Genomic DNA, 17,261 nt, shown 5'->3' on the forward strand with positions numbered 1-17,261 from the left:
TTCCACAAGCTGAGTGTGCATGTGACAGATGCTGACACGTCTGAAAAAGCAAATGCCTCTCCAATTTCTGAGCTTGCCTCTTCGATTTCTGAGCTCCGTCGAGTGCAGAGGTTGTATGTGACAAGTGCGGACAAATCTGGAATAGAGGATGGCCCATGGTTTCTGAGCAAGCCTAGCTTTTGAGAAAGCTAGCGCCTTTTCGATTTTTGAATTGGCCTCTTCGATTTCTGAGCTCGCCTCTTCGATCTCTGAAATCCCATTGAGTGTTGATTTTTATAGAGGATAAGCAGTTCGTTTCTAAGCACACTTGAATTTCTGCTTGTAAAAACTCCCATCATTGCACTTCTAAGATCTCGATTTGTCTGACCTCTTCTTTCTTTAACACATTTGAAAATGTTTGGCCCCTCCGACCGTCATTTTGACTTGAACCTTAGTGAAGAGGCATCCATGCCTTCTCCAGACATCATATGGCGCCCATCCTTTATATCCCCTACTGGTCCTCTTACCGTTGGGGATTCGATGATGAAGAATGATATGACAGCTGCGATGGTGGCCCGGAACCTTGTCACTCCTAAAGATAACAGACTACTTTCCAAACGGTCTAATGAGTTGGCTATTAAGGATTCTCTGGCTCTCAGTGTGCAGTGTGCGGGTTTTGTGTCTAATATGGCCCAACGTCTATTTGCTCAAACCCGTCAAGTTGAATCATTGGCGGCTGAAGTGATGAGTCTCAAACAGTAGATTATAGGGCTCAAGCATGAGAATAAACAGTTGCACAAGCCTGCACATAACTATGCTACAAACATGAAGAGGAAGATTGACCAGATGCAGGAATCTGATGGTCAGATTTTACTTGATCATCAGAGGTTTGTGGGTTTATTCCAACAGCATTTGCCTTCGTCTTCTGGGGCTGTACCGCGTAGTGAAGCTCTAAATGATCAACCTCCAATACCTCATCCTTCTGTGGCTCCGCTAACTGCTGATGCTCCGCCGACTACTGAGACTTCTCCTAAGCAGCCTTTGTGAAGGCTCCCTCTTGTATTTTCTGCCTCCTGTTCATTTTCAACAAATTTTAATGTAAAATACCTTGCATATCTGTCAATGTTTCAAAAATAAACCCACACCAAAAACAATTAAACAAGCAACAAATAAAAATAACAATCATGGCAAAATAAAATTACAGAAAAGGGAAGGTTTTTAGGAACACAAAACATGGGTTGCCACCCAAGAAGCGCTTGCTTTAACGTCTTGCAGCCGGACGAAACTTCCTTCTAAGCTTGGATAGGGCCCATGGCACTGAGTGGGATTTCTTCCACAATCTGCCCCACATCACTCTCATAGTATAGCTTCAGGTGATGCCTGTTCACTTTGAATTCGTCGTCGTTCCTTAAGCTTTTAACTTGGACTGCACCATGGGGAAAAACATTAGTGACAACAAATGGCCCAATCCACTTAGACCGTAACTTACCAAGGAACAATCGTAGATGGGAATTGAATAGTAACACTTTCTGTCCAATTGAGAATGTTTTTCCCCGAATCATTTTGTCATGAAACGCCTTTGTTTTCTCCTTGTAAATTCATGCATTCTCATAGGCTTCATTTTGTATCTCCTCAAGTTCATTCATTTGGAGCTTCTTATTCATTCTAGCAGCATCTAAGTCCAAATTGAATGTTTTCACAGCCCAGTGCGCTTTGTGCTCCAGTTCCACAAGTAGGTGACACGGCATCATCTAAACGCAAGTTCCAATCCTTCCAGTTTGGCCCAACAGTCTTCTCCAAGATTTGCTTGATTTCTCTATTTGAGACTTCAGCTTGGCCACTTGTTTGAGGGTGATATGGTGTGGAAACCTGATGCTTCACATTGTACTTTTTAAATAGCACCTCAATGGTGCGATTGCAAAAGTGGGAGCCTCCATCGCTTATGAACACCCTCGGCATGCCAAATCTGGAAAAAATGTTAGCCTTGATAAAATCTGCCACCACTCTAGAATCGTTAGTATGGGTGGCTTTGGCTTCCACCCATTTCGACACATAATCAACGGCTAGCAAAATATAAGTAAAACCATATGAGGGCATAAAGGGTCTCATGAAATCCATACCCCATACATCAAAGATCTCCACATTAAAGATGGTGGTTTGCAGCATTTGGTCTTTGGCACCGATTGTACCTGTTCTTTGGCATCTATCACAAGTTATACAAAATGTTCTACCATCCTTAAACAATGTGGGCCAATAGAAACCACTCTCTAAAACCTTAAGGGATGTCCTTTGGGTGCCAAAATGACCTCCACATACATAACTATGACAAAATGCAAGAATTGAATTAAACTCGGAATTATGCACACATCCACGAATAATCTGGTCACGACAATACTTCCACAAATATGGACCTTCCCACACATAAAATCGTGCATTATTTCTGAGTTTATCACGTTTGTATTTATCTAGAGTGCTAGGAACTTGTTTTGTGACCAAATAATTGACCAAATCAGCATACCAGGGCTCACTTACCTCTAGGGACAGCAATTGCTGGTCAGGGAAAGTCTCTAGAATGGGTAAGGAGTCCTCCTTGTGCACCAAACGGCTGAGGTGGTCAGCCACCACATTTTCACTCCCCTTTTTGTCTCTTATTTCAATGTTGAACTCTTGAAGTAGGAGCATCCAACGAATTAGCCTTGGTTTGACCTCCTTCTTGGTGAGGAGGTACTTCAACGCTGCATGGTCAGAATATACAATCACTTTAGTGCCAAGTAAGTATGAACGAAATTTATCTAAAGCAAATACAACTACAAGAAGTTCTTTCTCAGTGGTAGAATAATTCAATTGAGCATCATTTAGTGTCCGGGAAGCGTAGTGGATGACGTGGGGCTGTTTGTTCCTCCTTTGGCCTTAAACAACACCAATGGCATAATCGGATGCATCACACATTAGCTCAAATGGAAGGCTCTAATCTGGTGGCATGATGATGGGGGTCGAAGTCAACATGTCCATGAGGGTTTTGAAAGCGGTCTCACACTCCTTGTTGAACTCGAAGGCTACTTCCTTTTGGAGTAAACGGCAAAGGGGTTAAGCGATTTTTGAGAAATCCTTTATGAATCTCTTATAAATCATGCATGGCCAAGAAAAGAACGAACCTCCCTCACCGAAGTGGGAGAGGGTAAGTGACGTACAAGATCTATTTTAGATTTATCAACCTCAATCCCTTTTTCTGATATGATATGCCCCAAAACTATACCTTGTTTTACCATAAAATGGCACTTTTCCCAATTCAAGACAAGATTAGTTTTGATGCATCGTTGTAAGATCAGAGTAAGATTATTCAAGCATGCATCAAATGAGTCACCAAAAACACTAAAGTCATCCATAAACACTTCAATGATCTTTTCCACAAATTCTAAGAAAATACTTACCATACACCTTTGGAATGTGGCTGGTGCGTTGCATAGCCCAAATGGCATGCATCGATAAGCAAAGGTACCAAAGGGACATGTGAAGGTAGTCTTTTCTTGGTCATCGGGAGCTATCACAATCTGATTATAACCCGAATAGCCATCAAGAAAACAATAAAATGAATGACCGGCTAACCTTTCCAGCATTTGATTAATAAAGGGCAGCGGGAAGTGAACTTTTCTTGTCGTAACGTTGAGCTTCCGATAGTCAATACAAACTCTCCATCCGGTTTGGATTCAGGTGGGCACAAGCTCATTATCTTCGTTTTTTACCACAGTGACTCCGGACTTCTTAGGAACAACTTGGACCGACGAGACCCAATGACTATCAGAAATTAGGTAAATCACTCCATAATTTAGTAGCTTGATGATTTCCTTCTTCACAACGTCCATCATGGGTGGATTGAGCTGGCGTTGTGCTTCTCTAGATGGTTTGGCTCCTTCCAAGAGTATTCGATGCATGCAAGTGGTAGGGCTAATTCCCTTGATATCGGCCAATGTTCACCCAATGGCAGTTTTGTATTCCCGAAGCACCCTCACCAACTTGTCCTCCTCTTGTGCAGTGAGTGAAGAAGAGATGATGATGGGCAACGTCTCTTGTTCTCCCAAAAACACATATTTCAAATGGCTCGGCATTGGTTTAAGCTCTAGGGAAGGGGGCTGGATTACAGAAGGAAGCAACTTGTTAGTCGAATTGGGAATTGAAATTAGGTTAGGAGACTTACCAATATGCCTTGGATTTGACTCTAGGGCAGCAACCATCTCCACCAATTCTTCTTGAATAGGCACGGCAAGATGTTCCTTGTTGTTGCCGTGTGCATGCCTAAGTGCTAACCCTTCATTTTTTAGTCCAATGCTTTGCGTGAGAGTCTTTTCAAGTGCATCCTCACTCAAATCATAAAGGAATTCTTGCGCCCAATAGTCAATCACATCAATAGAGAAACAAGAGTGACCATCATGAGGATATCTCATAGCATCAGAAATATTGAAATTAATAACTTCCCTATCAAATTCCATAGTCAATGTTCCCTTGAATACATCTATCTTTGTACGGGCAGTCTTCATGAATGGTCGGCCAAGTAATATTGGTAATTGAGGGGAATGGTTTGAGTCTTCCATTTCAAGCACGTAGAAGTCCGCCGGAAAGACTAGGTGATTCACCTGCACTAAAACATCTTCCAAAACACCTTTTGGATACGCATTAGATCTATCGGCCAGTTGAATGATCACTCTATCATTTTTTAATTCTCCCAAGTTCATAGATGCATATATTGAATAAGGCATGACATTTATTGATGCACCTAGATCTAACATGGCAAATTTAAAGCGAGTATTTCCTATAACACAAGGAATTGTAAAATTGCCTCGATCTTTGCATTTAGGAGGTAATTTTCGTTGCAACACAGCTGAGACATTCTCATTTACCCTTACCACCTCTTTGTTCGAAGCCCTCTTCCTTGTAGTGCACAGCTCTTTCAGGAACTTAGCATACTTGGGGACTTGTTTAATTGCATCTAGAAGTGGAATGTTGACTTGCACTTTCCTGAATGTGTCAATGATGTCTTTGTCACTCTCATCCTTCTTTGATTGCATAAACCTATGAGGAAATGGTGCATTGGTTGGAATGGAATTAGAAGTCATGGAATTTGAACCCAACTTACCTTTGGTGGTTGAATTAGGGTGTGTAGGTGGTTGCGGCAAAGATTGCTCAATCCTTGCCGATGGCAGGCTTGTTCCTTCTCCTCATATTGCATCTTTTCGTCCTCCTCTTGATTGGATTTAGATGGGCTGGGATCAGATCCAGCTTCTTTTCCACTTCGTAAGGTGATGGCTTTGGCAAATTCGAAGCCTCTCTTTGGATTCACATCCGTCGAACTAGGTAACTTGCCTGGTTCTCTACTAAATTACCCCATGAACTCAACCATTTGTCCCATTTGTCTTTTCAATTCAGTCACCTTTCGAGCTTGATTTTGCACTTCCTTGGCGTAATTGTGCATATCTTTGGCTTGATTTTCCTGACCCTTCTCTAATGTAGTTAGTAACTGAATAACTTAAGCATTATCAAAAGACGAACCTGAGTTATTTTGTGCAGGTTGTGTTTGGGGTTGTGCGGGTGCATACGACCTTTGATAGAAACCCAGAGGTTGCTGTCTGAATGCACTTTGTTGTTGGGTTTGTTAAGGCTCCCTCTATTTGAAATTTAGATGATCTTTCCAACCTGGATTGTATGTATTCAAGAACGGATCATTCCTTGGTTGGTTTTGACTCTCAAAACCCACGGCATTGTCAGATTCCCACCCTCCGTTCTCGATCAATTGAGGGCACTTATCCGTGAGATGTCCATTCATTGAGCACACGCCACAAGCAGCTACACTTTGTTCTTTTGGTTTTTCAACCACCTGTGAAAGAAGAGTAGTAAGATTAGCCATTTGATTTTGAAGTTCAGAAATAGCACTTACCTCATTAACTTGTTGCTACCATGGGTTGTCTCTTTGACCAATGCCTTCATATTGTTGGGCATTCAATGCTCGGTTAGCAATTAAGATCTTGGCAGCCATGGGTGTTTTGTCCACCAAAGCTCATCCCGCTGAGGCATCTAACATTTGGTGTTCAATTGGTAGAAGCCCTTCGTAGAAATATTGAAGAAGAAGCTCCTCCTTCATCTGGTGTTGTGGACATGAAGCAACAAGGGTTTTAAAACGCTCATAGTAAGTGGGAAAGGATTCACCTTGGTTTTTCTAAATGCCACTAATCCTTTTGCGTAGTAGAATGACTCGAGAAGTTGGGAAAAACTTCTCCAAAAATGCTCGTTTCATACTCTCCCATGATGTGACAGTTCCGGGGGCTAGCTCGTACAACCAATCTTTAGCCTTTTCCAAAAGAGAAAATGGAAAAGCCTTCATTTTCATAATGCTCCCATCAACATTCACATGGGTCATGCTCGAACAAACAACCTCGAACTCCTTCAAATGTTTATTAGGATCTTCTATGGACAACCCATGGAACTTAGGAATATGATGCAATAAACTGGACTTTAATTCGAACTCATCAGTCTTGTTTTGGGCCGCCCTTGGATACTGAATGCATAAAGGCAGAGCATTGTCCAATCCTGAAGCGGAAAGCTCCTTGATTGTTCGATTGTCTACTGCCATATCTTGGACTTCTTCAAAAGTCCTTGACGTGGCCTCCTCTTGCTCTTCTACTTTGTCTTCTTCAAGATCTGGTGCAGGTTGAGATGGTTGGGGATCTTGTTGATTCCTTGCTCGTTTCAAAGTTCGTTCAAAATCGTCGTCAAAGTCAAAGATGTGCTTATGAACAGGTTGAGAACTTCGAGTCATAAACCACCTAAAATAAGAAAACAAGTAAAATCAGCAACTAGGAACAAAAACACATGAAAATAAACAAAAAGAAATAACAAGGGATTAGCAAAGTTGCTAATCCCCGGCAACGGCGCCAAAAACTTGATGCGAAAATTATCTTAACACACAAATTTAACCCTCTTTTGACAATTGTAGTACAAGTATAAGTAGAGATCGTTCTAGACCGGGGATTAGGAGGGCTTGCTAATAACCTCTAAACTAACTCAAAAACATAAAACTAAACTTAAAAACACTTAACAAGACTCACAAGACTCAAAGCAAACTTAAAATACTCAAAACAGCTTAAAACAACCAAATAAACTTAAACTAGACACTAGGAATGACTTTGGATGAAAATTGACTTTTACTTGAATCAAAACACTTAAAAACACAAACTAAAACAGATTTGAAACACTTTGAAACAAGAAACTAAAAGGGGGGTTTTGATTTGGATGAAGTGGAAACAAACAAACAAGTATGAAAAACTAGGCAGATTGTAAAAGAAATGTGAGAAATAAGATGATGGATGCGATAGCTAGAGGCTTTTTCTCCACACATGACATGTATGCAAATAACTCGATTTCCAGTTAGTACTTCATTGCATTATGAATGACAATGCCCCAAATTAACCGTGACATCACTAGTTAACTCTTAGATTTTCCTTGTTTTATTGGATTGGATGACATCATTCGACAACCTAAAACATTCTTCAAAAGTTCCCTACATGACATCATAATAAAGATACAATCAAAGATCATTACGTCTAATGAAAATCATAAGCATTGACAAAGCACTTGCAACTATGACATCATGTCACTCATGCTAGGAATTGAACTTAACGCGATCATTTATAAGCGACCTTCACTACATGTGAATATAAGTTTGTAACGATTATGTGAAACTTCCTTATATTCTAGCAACGGATTTATGCATGCCAATTAAGTGTCGACCCTTAATTAACAAGTACAAATAAGTTATCAATCAAATAGTTAAGCCAATTGCATTCACGATTCAAGAGTTCATAACTGGAATTTATCAAATTATATTGCACACGTGGTCATGGCTTTGAAATCACCCCTAGCCAAGAGGGGTTTAGTCACTCATATTTACAACAAAACGAAAGGAAATGAATTTAAACATTAGAAACAAAAGAAAGAAAACACCTAAACGCTCCAACGATCCAAGTTGGACAGCAAGCACGTCCAAGCACTTTCCTTCCCTTCCTTTGCTACGGCACAAGGTGTTGGTGGATGTGAAGATGAATGGATGTGTTTGGATGAAGGTTGTGTTGAAATGGGAGTGAATGATCTAACAAAGTATGAACTAAATTTATGTTACACACACTTCCTTTTATAAAGAAAGTGCATGGCAATGGAGGGGAACATGGAGTGGTGTAACAATTGAGTGCAATGATGCATGAAATCTGAAATGATGGAGGGAACAATGAATGGTGTAGCAATTGAGTGCAATGATTCAATGTAATGATGCATGAAATCTGAAATGATGAAGGGAACAAGGAATGGTGTAGCAATTGAGTGCAATGATTTAATGTAATGATGCATGAATCTGAAATGAGGGAGGGAACAAGGAATGGTTTAGCAATGGAGGGAACAAGGAATGGTGTAGCAATTGAGTGCAATGATTCAATGTAATGATGCATGAAATCTGAAATGATGGAGGGAACAAGGAATGGTGTAGCAATTGAGTGCAATGAGTGGTGTTTAAAATGATTCAAAGGTGAAAGTGAAGTGATGATGCAAAGCATGGGGGTAAAATGGAGTGGTGTTACAGCTAAGGAACATGAATGATTGTGCACATGGTAGAGAAAGGAAAGGGAGGTGGAATGATGCAACAAATGAGTCAATAGAGGGAACATGGATGATGATGCACGGCATAGGAATCCAAAGAGAGTGCAATGGTGGTGCACGGCAATGATGGAAAGGTGAATGGTGGAGTGACACCCCTTTATGGTTGAGCTCTTTGTCCTTTACATTAATTCTTCTTTCTCTTTAACACATTCCTAGCCTCTTTAGTCTTCAATTTCGTCCATCCACCTTGCTCCATGCATGTGCTATTCATTCCAAGCCCAAAACTACTCCAAAATGCATCTTATTACTTCATAAGGCCTATGGACCTACAAACGCACGAAAATAGCTTAAAATACATAATTAACTAAGAAATAACAACATAAATGCATGAGAACAAGCTAACTCAGTCGCATAAATATGCTCATATCATTGCCCAAACTGCATGCATCAGCCAGAGGACCAGCCCAAGCCGGCATCTCCTTCTCTCCAACCTTCAGCAAGCTTGAGCCCAACGCACCAACTCACCCCATGCCGCATCACTATGTTGTTTTTTTGCAAAGCAACTCACAGCATCCATGCCGTGTGTCACCAACACACCAACCAACACCCTTGCCGCACCACTTGCAGCCTGTGGCCTCCCTGCCAAGCCATTCATGCATCCTTGGCATCCTCCAAGCCAATCTTTCAAGCCCCAAGGCTCCCAAAAATTCAAGAAACAGAAAATATTCTTACCTTGGAGCAGCACGAAGAAGAAGAACAACAACGAGAAACGACTCTTCGCAAAGGCAAGAAAAGAAGAACACTAGGGGAGAGGGAAGAAAAAATATCCTCTGGCTTCTCCTTCTTGTTGGAATAATGATTGTTCTCCAAATTTATTTAATCCCCTGCTTAAGGCAGAGTTAAATAGGTATTGGGAACAACTATTTTCCTTTTCCTAGAAGAAGTCTATCTCCAAATCAAGAAAAAAAGATCAAGTTCAAATTGAGAAACAACTCTGCAAGCCCAAGCAGCTTAGGATTTCTACACCTATTACCTTTTCCATGCAAGCAGCACAGTAAGTGTGGGGGCATTTGTGGAGCCAAAAATAATTCCAAAAATTCTAGAGGCGACACGTGGACTTTTATTCAAGAATGACAAGATTGCCCTCAATAAATGGACAGGCTTCTCATATTGTCCCACGTGCAGCTCACCTCCCTAAAGGACCCAGCAGCTGAATACAACTACCCACAGCTCACCTACCCATGGCAAGGAATTAAAGATAATGATTAATTATCCAAATCTCATTTTTCATACATTCATAATTAAAGATTGACTCCAATCAAGTAAGTAATACTAATTTAAATCAATTAAGGATTATTACCTATTATCTCAAGATATTATCTCCTTTTAAATATCTTGGGAATATTTAGAGAATATTTTCTCCATTAAACCCTATGCGGTCAGCCCTAGCCCTATAAATACCCCATATTCTACCATTTTCAGAGAGCTTTTTGCAACCCTAAAAAGCCTAAACACCTTACTCTCTCAAAAAACTAACTTAGGCATCGGAGATTCGTTGACCTAACCCCCCACATCGTGGGCATGTGAGGCTTAGGTACAAGTGCATTTTCGTCAAGACTGAAGATGACGAAAATTTGCATCCACAACATCTGTTCATCGTCCATTGTGCAACCAATTTTTGTCAGGTATTGTTTATATTCAATTTTAAATAAAAAATTATGATAATTTCTAAACACATAATATACGATGAACGAATATGGTTTGAAAATCTCCTCGATACTATCAAAAAAGGATCCGGCGAGTTACCAACTCAAGGGTTGTGATTTTCACACACCCCTCCCTATTTTTTAATAGTTAATTGGTATCCTACTATTTAATCTTTCATATATATCCTTCCTACTTTTTTATGGTAATTAATAAAAGATTAAATAGGGAGGGGTATATATGAAAGATTAAATAATAAGATACCATTACTTTCATACTATCTTTCTCTCTCTCAAACTTTGAAGCCGGAAGAGCAGACACCTCGTCGAATATCATCAGGTATGCTTCCCGAACCCAGAACCGTCTTCTAAACCCTAAAACTTAAAACCCAACAAAAAATATTCCCTACAAGTTTGAACAATTAGAATTTTCTAGGGTTGTTTTGAATTCATATTACAACTTCCCATGTAATTCTCAATTATTTGGAATAATTTTCATCACTCTTATGGTTTTTCTGATAAGATATGTTTGCTCTGCTTAAAATGTGGCAAGAAAATATGTCCCTCTGGCTCTCTGGGAGTTTTTATTTCTTTTCATTTATTTGTTTGATACTTGTTAATTGGTGTGGTGGATTGGTAAAGGAAAAACATCTGCTATGGAGATGGAATTGCACTGCTTTATCCCATGGATAATATTAGGGTTCTGGGTTTAAAACCTCAGAAACGTTTGTGTGAGTGCGTGAATTTGGTTAGCTTCTCTCTGTGTGGGGTTACTTTGGGCAATTCTTTGGTTTAATCGTTGTTTTCGTTGTTGTTGTTGGAATGTTCCATTGTTGGATAATCCGATTTTGCAGTAAAAACTAAATCCAAGCTAAAATAGAGGGAAGAAATATAGTTAAACCGAGTAATGATTCCTAGGGAAATGATAAGCACAACCATTTTTAGTCTCGCACACCTTCCTGTTTAATCATGTTTGTTGTTTCCGTTTGATTTATTCGATTTGATAGCCAAAAATAAGGAGAGTTGTGTGAAAATCACCCCCCTTGTACCTTTCTGTCTGATGGTTGGCACTTGGCAGTTGTGTTGAGATTAACCAGTAAATTGGATTCCTTATCGCATTTCCTGTTGACATCGCAATGGTTATATTGAACTTCTGTTTGCAGTTTTCTTGCTCCCTTCTTTCGGGGCAAAATTTGTCTTTACTGAAAACTGCGGTATTGTATTTTTACATGTATGTAACTCAAGGATTCTTTTACCATGTACTCAATTTCTTGACTTCAGTTACATATTGGTTTCGGTTAGGCCAAAATGACGTTTAGAATTTTATAAAGAATGCATATGCTTACAATCTAACAATGACTAAATGAGTAACTAAGTTCTTTGCATTTCGTATTTCTGTTAAAGACTGCTAAAGAAGAGATTGACTTTGCATTGGTGGTGATGGTGGAAGTGTGGTGGTCCCTGTTAGCAGCTATCCCTGCAGTGGTTGCAGGACAAGCATTTCGAGTGAAGAAAAGGCGTGCTGAAGAACAGAGATTAATGAGTGCTAGGGGGAGGGAGAAGAGTTCTGATGAGATCTTTGTCTGTGAAAGGGTATGTACATCAAAGAGAATGCTGAAAAAGGTAGGTGCATTTTCAAAGGATCCAATTCCTGATAGCTGTGTTACCGTGTGCGGTGTATCTGAGCTGGATGCTTGTGCTGATGCATGTGCACGCACTGTTTGCGTAAACCAACATCAAGTACCTAACTGGAATGACATCTGCCTTCGGAGATGCCAGAGTGAATGTCTTAAACTCTCTTCTTCCAGTTCTTAGTAGCTTCAATCTAAAAAGGAAATGTGTATTACAAGTTGAATTATCATAGCGTCGGTTACTACCATTTTCTGAGGTTTTAAGCTCAGTTTTAAGCTCACAGAATGTGACTGACATTGACTTGGTATCAGTTTTAAGCTCACAACCGTTGGATTAAATTTTTTTCTTTATTGCTCAAGCTTGTTTGTTGGCTTTTCGAATTACCTTGTTATGTCCTTCTCTGTTCAACGTATATAGGCGTGTTCTTGAGTTTAAGCTTGCAACTGATGTAGATTGAGGTACTCGGCGAAGCTGTCATGTGTTGCTTGTTATTATGCTTGAGTAGCCATAGTGGACAGCTAAAGCAGGTGTAACTGGATCTCAGGTACCCCAACCATTCAGATGACGGTGAGTGTCGTATCCCTGAATTTCTATTTTTTTTTTCTTTTTAATTTTCATACGGTTGATGGAACCTATGAAATTGTTATTCTGTGGGGATGTAATCGGGATAACTTCTCAATTGAAGATATGAATAATAACATTGTTTCACTTTTCTGTGATATTTCCTCAACGTCCAAAATTCCGCATTGCCTGCTTCTGCATTTGTTAAGGATGGTCAAATCTCTTTCGATACAACAAAAAAGTGAAACAAGGTTATTATTCATCGATGGATTGAATAGCTTCCCATGAGATCATTGCTTAAGCATAAAACCGAATCAATGCAACAGATTGATACAAGTTTACAATGAATGAAAGAAATGTTTAAGCCAAAAACGCCTTGACTAATTTAAGCATTAAACAAAGAAGATTATCAAAGCTCTGCATGCGCAGCAGGAGTCTCTTCGTGCGGAGAAGCCACCGTCTCCTTTACCTTTTCTGCTGTCTTATGCACCGTCCCTCCCACAGCTTCGCCTGCGGATTTAGCCGATTCCTCCACCGTATGTTTGCTTGTTTCAAAACTCTTCTGTGCTGCCTCTTTCACTTTTCCTCCCATCCCTTGATCATCGCCTTCGCTGCCCCTTGCATTTGCCTCGTCTCCGCCCCTGAAACTGATAAAAACAACTTCACAAACCCCTTTCTTTCTTTTCTTTCTTTTGTTTGGATCAAAACAAGACTTGGAACCTCTTTCAACATTATATTGAAAAATATCAACTTGTACAAAACTTTTCGAGAATCGTCTGAAATCCCTCATTTTGTTAACAGTTTCAAGCAAACGACAACAGGCTATGCTTGAGAAGATTGGATAATAATATGATTGAACCATCGGAGATTATAAATCAATAGACTTACTCTAAATTTGGAGGGGAAAATTGCAACTGCATGTCGTTTATGATGGTTTTAACTTTGTCCCATGCATTTTGGTGAGACTTTTGCAGGACAGAGATTGTATCATAGAGCATAGACATGGTGTCTTGCATTGTTCTTCCAAAAGCAGTTTGCTGATCTGCTTCCTCATTCTTTTCGACCTCTGGTTGTGCTTCCCCGATTGTTTTCGGAATCTGAAGCGAGACGATGATGAACCAGAAAAGAAAGAGTGCTGTTCTTCTGCTGAATCTGTCCATGCCACCAAAACTGGAAGAATTCAATTAAAATAGGAGCTCAATTGGGCTGTTTGAGATTTGAACATTTTCTAGGCTTGTAGCTAATACATGTACGCTAACGTGGGGTTAGCTTCTTGCTTGTAGGATTCCACATTTGAACTTGTCAATCATGGCTGACATGTAATAATATGACAGTAATTTGGCATTAGTAATTTATGGCTTGTAATTTTTATTGACTTTGTGAAAGAATGTCAGTAACAAATTTATAACTAATCTTCTGGATCTATAGCATGTTATTCTGATCTGAGTCCCAATATAATAACTGAAATATAATAATAAATATCATATGAAACTTGGAACTGCAAACGTGTGCATATTAGCTAGAACGTATGTGCTCCTCTCTATTCACCCGAGGTTAAATTTGGATTCTTGAACATATACCTACTTTGGTGTTAGAAAAGATTTTCAAAACCAAACGATGGGATTTGAAAAGTGATAGGCCAACGACCGGTCAGACTAGTGGAAGCTAAGAGCAGTTTCACTAGGGCTTGATACCCCAGCACCCAGTCCAAAAAATGGACCAGCCTCCCTCATTTCTGCTCCACCCCAGCCTAATAGGCTGGCACCCAGCCCAAGCCAGGCCACTAGCTGGCCTAGAATCGACAGACCTGTTGACCGGCCCATCTGACGCAAGAGTGGCGTCAGAGGACGTTTGAATTTTTTTTTTTTTTTTTTTTTTTTTTTTTTTGCCCCAGGCGCATGGGAAGCACGTGTGATTGGGCGCACATCGCCGACAAGAATCTAGAGCCAGGGCCCGCTTGCGCAAGCGCACTCAGCGCACCAATAGGGAGGCCACATGGCCAGTCCTGAGCCATTGGATTTCCAACGGCTAGTTTTATGGACAATTGGATTTCCAACGGTAAAAAAAATTGAATTTGAATTTTGATTTGGACCGTCCGATCACAGATCAACGGTCCACGTTTTTCCCCCAAAAATTTAAAAAATAAAGGCACAACAGTCGTTGGCCACATGTCAACTTATAGGCTATTGGATTTGAATATTTTTCAAATCCAACGGTATAAATTAATTAACTAAATTAAAATTTATAAAAAAAATTAATTAAAAATTGTTAAAAAATACAAAAAAAATTTAATTTTTTTTCTATAAATGTCTAACCCTCATCTTCCACCTTACACCATATTTCAATATTTTCTACACTTTCTACATTTCAACATTTTCTACACTTTGAGAGAAAAAAATGACTACATGGAAGCTCATTGAAGATCTTACTTTGTGTGAATGTTGGGTTCACACTACTCATGACCTGATTACAGGTAATGGGATGGATAAGCGAGAAATGTGGAGTAAAATTACGAAAGCGTTTTGCAATGTACATGGAAAAGATGCCAGAAGTAATCAAGGTCTTCAAGGTCGTTGGAAAAAACTCAACGCATCATTTACTTAATGTGACTAGTTTAGCGGATCAAGTGACAATATTTTTATTTATTTATATGCATTCCACCCGCATCAATATTTTAATTTATTTATTTGTGTTACACCCGCATTTTATAATATTGTCTTATCCCACATTTATAGATACTACAAGCACTCAAAAAATCTAATTCTACACTCCAAACTTTCTATATTAGGAAAGAAAAATACACTTGTGAGGATTGTAGAATGAGATTTTGGGAGTACCAATAACATTTCCCTACTTTTAATACTTAATTTTATATTGAGATAACACTTTTTAAATATTTCAAAGTGGGACAAAAGTTAATACATGTAAAAGATGAAATCATTAGTTTTTCTTTTTTCTCTAAAGTGTAAGTAATAGAAATACCCTTTATGGTGGTAAAGTCGTTTCACAATTCCATCACTTCATTTGTTACTCCTTTCTTTCTCTTTCTCTCTTCAAGAAATATTAGACCGAATGTGAAGTTGGAGCTGAGCTTGAAAGATTGAGAATCGGCAAGAAGCCCTTCATATCCAATTCAATTTCGTTCCGATTTCTCTCTTTATTCATTGATTTGATGTCTGGACCGTGTTGCACGTGCAAATTCTTAATTTTTGTACTTTATATTCTTCCTCACTTTCTAGGCAGCTAAATAGTGCACATACAAAAACCAAAAAGGAAAAAGGCACATATGTATGAGCAATCAAGAAGGGTTGAACTAATTTTGCAAAAATGGTCGAAGACAGATTAAACTAATTCTACAAAAATAGTTGAAGACGGGTTGAATTGGTTCAGCCAAAATAGTCAAGGACGGGTTGAACTAATTAAGAAAAAATGGTAGAAGACGGATTAAATTGATTATGCAAAAATGGTTGAGGACTGGTTGAACCAATTTTGCAAAAAAGGTTAAGGAAGAGTTGAATTGATTCTGCAAAATTAATCGATGACTAATTGAATCGATTATGCAAAAATAGTCGATGAGGGGTTGAACTGATGCTGCAAAAATTGTCGATGACAGGTTGAACTGATTCTGCAAAAATATCATACGATAGATTTTGTTAGATTAAATGTTAGATGACAGATTGAACCAATTCTGCATAAATAGTTGAATTGATTCTAGTAATAAAGGATACAAACTGATTCTACATATAGTTTCAAAACTGATTATGCAAAAATCGAGGATGAGTTGAGCTTATGGCACATATAAATTTTGTTGGAGTTGTAAGGGTTAAGTTATATTAACAGCCTAAAACTTTAGGGGTATGTCAAGTATTTTAAAACATTATTTCCATGTTTTTGGGCTAGGTTTTTGTTGTTTTTATATTTTTGTCTCTCATTGACATGTTTCAAAACTAGTAGAGTTCCTTGAAATATAGTAAAAGTTTTTGTCTCGATATATAAACTCCCTTATTTATTTCTTTGATTTTACTTTCAATTTATTCTTTCGTAACCTAGGTTAGTTTCTTTGATTTATTTTCGTATTTATTATTGCCAACTAATGTCCTCAACCCCTGACATTTGGTGGAAATAGTTAATATATAGAGAGAAGAACCAACCACTACTCAACATATATAAATTTTGAAAATATTATTAGAATATCTTCTTTCTCTTCTCAGCCAATCAAATTGCAGAAGTTTAGACAACTATCAAAGAGGGACATGAGGTGCAAACACTTTAAACTCCAAAAGAAGTCTTCGTATAGGCTTCAAGCTAGGTGTAGTCTTTAATGTACAAGGACGAAACACTACCAAACCAAAATAAGTTAAAGGGTTAGCCATGTTTTAAATACATTTATTTATTGAAAAAATTGCACATAGAGTATACTTTTGATACCTCATTTTATATTGAGATAACACCTTTTAAACATTTCAAGGTGGGGTAAAAGTTAATACATGTAAAAGATGACATCATTAGTTTTTTTTTCTCTAGAGTGTAAGTTACAAAAATATCCTTCACAGTGGTAAAGTCTTTTCACAATTCCATCACTTTATTTGTTACATCTTTCTCTCCCTTTCTCTCTTCAAGAAATATTAGGCCGAAGGTGAAGTTGTTACATAGCTTGAAAGATTGGAAATCAGCGAGAAAGCTCTCAGATCCAGTTCAATTTTGTTCTGATTTCTTCTTTTTTTTCATTGATTCGACGTTTGGGTCGTG

The 17,261-nt window shown here is 38.7% G+C and overlaps 2 protein-coding genes across 2 annotated transcripts; one reads left to right on the plus strand and one right to left on the minus strand.

Moving 5' to 3' along the window:
- The first annotated feature begins 10,576 nt into the window (after positions 1-10,576).
- Positions 10,577-12,289, plus strand: LOC126606041 (uncharacterized protein At5g64816-like). The gene is made up of 2 exons (XM_050273508.1): positions 10,577-10,659; positions 11,724-12,289. Exon 2 carries the CDS (start codon positions 11,760-11,762, stop codon positions 12,132-12,134), a length of 375 nt encoding a protein of 124 aa, XP_050129465.1. The 5' UTR covers positions 10,577-10,659; positions 11,724-11,759; the 3' UTR covers positions 12,135-12,289.
- Positions 12,290-12,744: 455 nt separating this feature from the next.
- On the minus strand, positions 12,745-13,681 carry LOC126606040 (uncharacterized). Its single transcript, XM_050273507.1, has 2 exons — positions 13,401-13,681; positions 12,745-13,159 (listed from the first exon to the last, which is right to left on the minus strand). The coding sequence occupies exons 1-2, from the start codon at positions 13,670-13,672 to the stop codon at positions 12,922-12,924; spliced, it is 510 nt and encodes a 169-aa protein (XP_050129464.1). The 5' UTR covers positions 13,673-13,681; the 3' UTR covers positions 12,745-12,921.
- Between the last annotated feature and the right edge of the window lie 3,580 nt (positions 13,682-17,261).

Source organism: Malus sylvestris, chromosome 15 (genome assembly GCF_916048215.2).
Source record: "Malus sylvestris chromosome 15, drMalSylv7.2, whole genome shotgun sequence".
Lineage (NCBI taxonomy): Eukaryota > Viridiplantae > Streptophyta > Magnoliopsida > Rosales > Rosaceae > Malus > Malus sylvestris.